Consider the following 7,278-nt stretch of genomic DNA (forward strand, 5'->3'; position numbering starts at 1 on the left):
AAAAAAGTAAAAAACTCAAAATGTTTTTCTAGCAACCCCGCTCAAAAAAAAGAAGAAAAACCTTCAAAAAATTTAATAAAAGGAAAAGATAAAACAAAAACAAAAAAATATCTAGCATCCCCGTTCTAAAAAAAACCCGTACTTAGTTTAGCTCTCGGGTTTAGTTTAGCTATAAGGCTTCGTTCCCGGCGCCCTACATTGGCATTAGATTTACTCATAAATAAAGTTTTAAATATCATAATTAAATTAAACTTTCGCGAAATAAATAAAACTTGTCTTTTACAAAAACGTTCAAACTTGTCTTTTAAAAACATAACATAAAGGTATCTTAGTTAAATATCATGACAAGTCTTTAGATGTCAGGTTCCTTAGTTTCTGCCATGTGTCTCCCTCAAGCCATCTGCTTCAGTCTATTTACCTGTGTGCATACTAAAAGTTAGCTACGCTGAGTGAATTCTAGTTAATTAGATAACATGCAATACATTCACATACTTATACATACACATCCGAATATGCATATTATATACTTAGCCTGCTTATCTTTCTTTCGTACATACATAAGTATATACCTTCTTTCTTTTTTTTCATTCTTTCTTTCATACTATAAATTTATTCTTTCTTATTGGTTTTAAACAACCTTTCGCCCTATAACCTCTCAGATATTATAAGATTCTGGTCACTATCCTCTAAGATATTATGACTATTCAAGCTGCATATCAGGTTGCCTGATATATCATAACTATTTATATTAACCGACTTCCTTTCCAGGCATGCTTTGACATTCATATGGACATTTATAATACCATTTTGTCTTTATCGTTTTAGATGACTTCCCTCTCATGATCATATGATTATCCGTCACAGCACTAATCATTCTTGTTAAGACTCAATTCAAATAAACGCGAGTCTAAACCATATCTATGCTTTCCTTGCATGTCTTTCCATATTTTGTCCTTGGTTTCTTGCATCCTCTTGCTGCATTACTTCCGGTTTCACCTTCGTAACACTTGTTCTTGTCCGTGTAGGCAAAATTTCGTGTTCTTCCAAAATTGTCACATACCATGGACACGTCTTCATTTTACTTATACTTAAGTGTTTCACTTTCATCAGTATCTGCCTTCACTGTAATCAAATTCCTTCCTTTCATTAGTATCTGCCTTCACTGTAATCAAACCTCTATGTAAACCGGCTATCTATGTCTGACACAATTGACAACGGAACTCCATGCCTTGTCACAATCTTGCTAATAAACTCCTTAACTAACATTTCCGATGAGAACTTCTTGTATTGGTATAAAGTGAGCACCTTTCTTCAAAGGTCCAAAATCACCCACATAGTATCATGGTTTCTAGCTGTACACGGTATCTTAGTTATGAAATTCGTGGTGACGCGTTCCCATCTCCATTCTGGTGTTTCTAATGGTTGTTCCTTTCCATGCAGCTTCTGATGTTCTGCCTTGACCTGCACGCAAGTCAAACACTTACTGACATATCATATCACTGTGTTTTCCATAATCGGCCACTGGTAGTCTATCTACGAGTCTTGATACATCTTGGTGGATTTCGCATATCTAACGAATCCACATGCAACCAAATCTGATTATCACATCATAAGTATTATCTTTTAAATCTGTATGTAAGCTGATAATGCATTCATTTTTCATCTTGCTCTCATTCTTTATAACTTATATTGCGTCTCGCAGATCTCGCTCATGAAATCCGAAGTGCTAACCAATTTATACAACTTAATCGTCATGATAACCTCTCCACCTTTACGACTTAGTGCGTCAATGACCTCGTTAGCCCCATCAGGATAATACTTGTTTTCATAATCATAGTCCTTTATCAGCCTTACCCACCTTCTTGCCTCACATTCCGTTCTTTCCGCTTAAAGAGATATCCCAACTCTTATGACATGTATTAATGGTAGACCTTGAAAACCTAGCATACGGTTACTATTTCTTCAGCGTTTCCAACATTTCTTTCAAGTGTTCAGCATGGTCGGACTTATCAAAACTATCGTCTATGAAGGAAATGACATATTTGTAATAATATCGGATGAAATGACCTATTCATCATAACCATAAATGATGCTTGAGCATTCGTCTATCCAAACGATTTGACGAGAAACTCGTAGTATTAATATCGCATCTGAAATGTTGTCTTAGGGATGTCTGCCTCTTTTACTTTCAACTGATGATAGCCTGCTCTGTGGTATATTTGCGAGGACCAACTCACACCTTGCATTTGATCAAACAAATCATCCACTTGTGGCAACGAATATCTATTCTTCACAGTAAGCTAGTAATCTATGCACATTCTCATACTTCCGTGTTTCTCCTTCATGAACATCACCGATACACCCCGCATGGAAATACTCATCATAAAAGCACCTCCGTCGAGGAGTTCTTGCAGTTGGGACATTGACCCTTCCATCTTGGACGGTGCCATGCGGTATGGTGCCTTCGCGACGGGTTGTGATCCTGGTATTACTTCTATTAAGAACTCTACTCTTCGCTCCGATGGTAACCCTGGAAAGTCCTATGGGAACACTTCTAGATATTCAAACACTATAGGAACATCTTTTATTTCTTTTGTCTCGGTTGTAGCTTTGACAACATATACCAAGTAGGCACTGTGCTCTTGCCTTAACAAACCTTCGGCTTTTATCATCGAAATGACTTTAAGCCCTGAACTTTCCTTAATATCATAGATCGTCACTGTACCGCCATCCAAAGAGTCCAACCTTATCAACTTACTCTTACATGCTGTATGAGCATCATACTCAAATGGCAAATCCATTCCCAAACGACATCAAACTCTCTTAAGATCAGGAAATAGGAGTAACAAGGAACTCACATTCCTCGAGTTCTACCTTAAAATTTTTAATCATTCTCATACTTTAACAAAGGTCCATAAAGTCTCAAGTACACAACCACATTATTCATAGCGCTTTCCTTTCATGTTCGCTACACTATGTACCCTCATCCTTTCATGCAAGTTAAATTAGGATATCTTGACAATCACCCGTCATTCTCGATCATCTCTGCTTTCTCATCATTCGCTTCGTTACTCACGATCCCAGCAATTTCCCTTATAGAGTTAACTATTGCAGACATACTACTTGTCTTGACTCATTCTAGTTGGCTTATCTTTGTTTCTTTCATGTTGCTTCCACTTGGATTTCCCAGTTTGTGCTACCTTTGGTACTTCAACGAACATTGTTGGCATTGTAGAGCGAAACAATTGAGAAACTCCCTTAGTGTACATTACTACAAGCTCCAAGCGTGATCCTTCTTCATTACTTCCTAAATCGAAGTCCTACTGCTTTCGTATATCTCTTTGTCACGCCTTCTTCAAACAGGTGTCTGGTTGGCACGTGTCTTACCACAACATCTAGTACGACCTCCTCGTGCTCGCCCCTTTGTATCAGTGATATCTCTAAGGAAACTCAAACGTTATCACTCTAGGAATTATTTAGCACATGATTCAAAAGGTATTAATGACAGTGGCCAAGTGTAATTAACTCTTTGCATTAGTCCTCATGTCCTACATACTTACCTTTCATGATTTCACTTGTGCTAGTTGCTACTACTTACACAATCATGCAAACATACATATAACCAACATTCTTATCCCTAGAAATTAAGCTAGCATACACACCATCTTTCTTTAGCAATTAAGCTGAATTCCTTATACATTCTTACTTACACATGAAATTAATCATATACTTTACCTTTACCAAGACGGCTTGAGTGACACATGACTATCTTGAACTGGCATTTTTTTTACTTAAGTCTCACTCTCTGTTCGAGTCTAAGCATGTAGGATGATTAATTCTCTCGAACTTATGCTCCGATACTAACTTGTAAGGCCCTGTTCCCGATGCCTTACTTTAGACGTTGGATTTACCCATAAACACAGTTCTCAATATCAGAGTTAATTAAAACATTCGCGGAATATAAAACTTTCAATAAACATTTCACATCATTTCAAGAACTTGTCTTAAACAAACATATTTTTTTGTCTTTCCTAATAAAACATCATTCATAAATACATCATAAGTCATCGGATGCCAGCTTCTTGTTCTTTTTCCATGTGTCCCCCCTTAAGCCAACTGCCTCATCCTACTCACCAGCGTGCATACTAAAAGTCAGCTACGCTGAGTGAGTTCTTGTTAATCAGGTAACATACATTCTTAGACATACTTACATATACGTATCCGAAGATACATATTCAATACATTACCTGGTAGGTTTCTTCCTTACATTCATACGTACATATGTACATACATATATTCATACATTATTTCATATCATCACACTATCATACTTTCATACCATTTATTATGTCTCAGATATTTTTAGGGTCTGGTCCCTTCTCTCTCAGATATTATTAGGGTCTAGTCCCTTCTGTCTCAGATATTGTTAGGGTCTGGTCCCTTTTGTATCAGATATTGCTAGGGTCTGGTCCCTTCTGTCTTAGATATTGTTAGGGTCTTGTCCCTTCTGTGTCAGATATTATTAGGGTCTGGTCCCTTCTATGTATTCACTCTCTCATACTCTTCCATACATACTCATTCTATACATACTCTTCTTTACATACTCATTATGTACGTACTCATTCCATACATACTACACTTTGTCTTCCTTGGCAATACGTGCAATATTTGAAGATCGTTCACGTATTCACAAGTATTCATTCATAACATCAATAATTGTAATTACACGTCACTTTCCTTGACAATACGTGCAATATCTGAAGATCGTTCACGTAATGACAAGCATTCATTCATAACGTCGTTAAGTATAATTATCACATCTATTATATGGCATACACTTACTACTTAAGGTAAGTGTATTAACATTCACGTTGAGTATGCACATAGCCCTGAAAACATGACAAGGAAATTGAGCTAGAAACTCACATGAGTCCTGCTTCTTTCGGAATTGATTGTAACATATTTCTTCAGTTGGGCACGGCTAACTGTGTAATAATTATAAGTATCAATTAACTACCTCTAACAATATAATCAAACTGAATCATCATTCTAATCGAATGTCAATCCTAATCAAAATACCATTCTAATCGAATGACCGTTCTAATCGAATGAAAATTCTAATCGAATAAAAATTCTAATCGAATGACCATTCTAATCGAATGGCAGCTTTAATCGAATGGCGGGTTGTCATTCGATTAAAGCTGCCATTCGATTAGAATGGTCTTTATGTTATCGGGTAATCGGGTCGGGTAATCGGGTATATTAGAAATCCCAAACACATCCCATACCCGCGAAAAATTTTAAAACTAATCCAAAACCCGTCCCAAACCCTAATGGATAGGGTATTACCCGTCCCATTTACGTCGGGTTTCGGGTTTCATTGCCATCCCTAATGACAGCTCTAATCGAATGACAGCTCTAATCGGATGACAGCTCTAATCGAATGGCATTCTAATCAAATGACAGATTATAATCGAATGACCATTCGATTTGATTACTTTGTTCATTCGATTCGAATACTTTTCTATTCGATTACTTTTCTATTGAATCAAGTTTCTTAAGGGCTCTATTCATATATGGTTTCAATTCCTATCACTTTCCAACATTTCCTTTTGACTCGTTTTGCCTGTTTAAAAGATAAAACGGGTTATAAGCCATAACGAGTTCTTTTTCGTCCTTTAACTTGGCCCAAACGTCACACGTATTGCCCGTTTCATTCCAATATCACGTTTACGTTCAAGTTTATATTTTTCTTTTATAATAAGGCCTGATTTACTATCCTACTAAGTTTCATGCAAAACCGACTTCGTTTACCCGTCCTTTTCACGAACCGAACACTACTCGTTTTACCCGAAAGGAACCAACTAACTCATTTACAATCAAGTTCAATACTATATAAATATTCATGACCTGATCTATCATCCTACCAATTTTCATGTAAATCCAGACACGAAAAGTAAACCTTTTTAACAAAAATGTACCTTTGTGGTTTATGTATGAAATCACCCGAGAAGACCAAAACCATATTAAACGAACTCATAATTGAGTGATTCAAGCGGAAACAGAACCTTCTCGCCCTGATCTACAAACCCATCAGCTCGCCATTGCCGGAAACCGCCACTACAGTTGCCGGAAATACCTAAACAGTTTCCGGAATCTTCTATTTTAGCTGTTACAATATTGAAGTTAAAAACCAGGCTTCCCCACACTAAAAGCTAAAAAACTAAGTTAAAATTTGTGACCAATCCGACGGTTAGATTTCCAGGAATCGTCATGTCTTTGGGGGTATTATCTCAAAAACGGGAATTAGAAAGTGTGTGTTTTTTATGGTGTAGGCTATGGTGTAATGATGGATGAAAATGGAAATGATTAGAGTTTAATGGGTATTTATACTCCCACAAGCCATGGACCATCTTTCCTTTTTGGTCCATAATTGATTCCATCAAATTAGTCTACTTATCCTTCCATCTTTATTATTTCATTATTTTTCTCTACTAACTCAAGTAAAATTTTCCACCATAAATAAATAATATATTAATATTATATTTCGGGATGTTACAACATAAATAATTTATTACCTTCAGTTGGTCTTGGATCGTTGAAAGGATTTTGAAGGTGTTGGCTATGGTGTAGAGATTGATGGAAATTGAAAGGATTAGGGTTTAATGGGTATTTATACTCCCTTAAGCCCATGGACCTTAGGCATTTCTTTCCTTTTTAGTCCATATTTAATTTTATCTAAAGCCTAGTTAACCTTCCATTTTTATTATTTTATTATACTTCTATTAACCCGATTAAACTTTCCCCCATAATTATATAATATATTAAATACCATTTTTTGAAATTTCGGGATGTTACATTATCTTTTAGTAGGTTTAAGTTTTTTAGCTTGAGGGGGGGGGGGTTTAAACACTTTTACATGTAAAACAACAAATCTCATTAACGTTTTACATGTAAAATAACACTTTTCATTAACATTTACACGTAAAAAAACAAATCTTATTAACATTTTACATGTAAAACAAAAGTTCCTTAAGATTTTGCATGTAAAAAATTGATATTTTACCTGTAAAATAACACTTTTCGTTAATATTTACATGTAAAACAACAAATATTATTACAATTTTACATGTAAAACAAAAGCTCTTCAAAATTTTACATGTAAAAATTAATTTCTTACATAAATAATAAAACTTGTCTTTAACATTTTACACGTAGAACAACAAATCTCATTAACATTTTACAAGTAAAACAATAGTTATTTAAAATTTTACATGT

At 35.4% G+C, this 7,278-nt stretch overlaps 1 protein-coding gene across 1 annotated transcript in view; it reads right to left on the reverse strand.

Annotated features, from left to right (window-relative positions):
- Positions 1-2,450, reverse strand: part of LOC143604992 (protein FAR1-RELATED SEQUENCE 5-like) — a gene marked incomplete at its 3' end in the record, with an annotated part of 29,778 nt that extends 27,328 nt beyond the window's left edge. The window contains exon 1 of the mRNA XM_077081277.1: positions 2,327-2,450. Within this exon, the coding sequence (XP_076937392.1) occupies positions 2,327-2,450 (124 nt within the window). The remainder of the gene's footprint in view (positions 1-2,326) is intronic.
- Positions 2,451-7,278: the final 4,828 nt, after the last annotated feature.

Source organism: Bidens hawaiensis, unplaced genomic scaffold, assembly GCF_021521415.1.
Source record: "Bidens hawaiensis isolate Kalapana, Puna unplaced genomic scaffold, B.hawaiensis_p1.1 tig00067530_1, whole genome shotgun sequence".
Classification (NCBI taxonomy): domain Eukaryota; kingdom Viridiplantae; phylum Streptophyta; class Magnoliopsida; order Asterales; family Asteraceae; genus Bidens; species Bidens hawaiensis.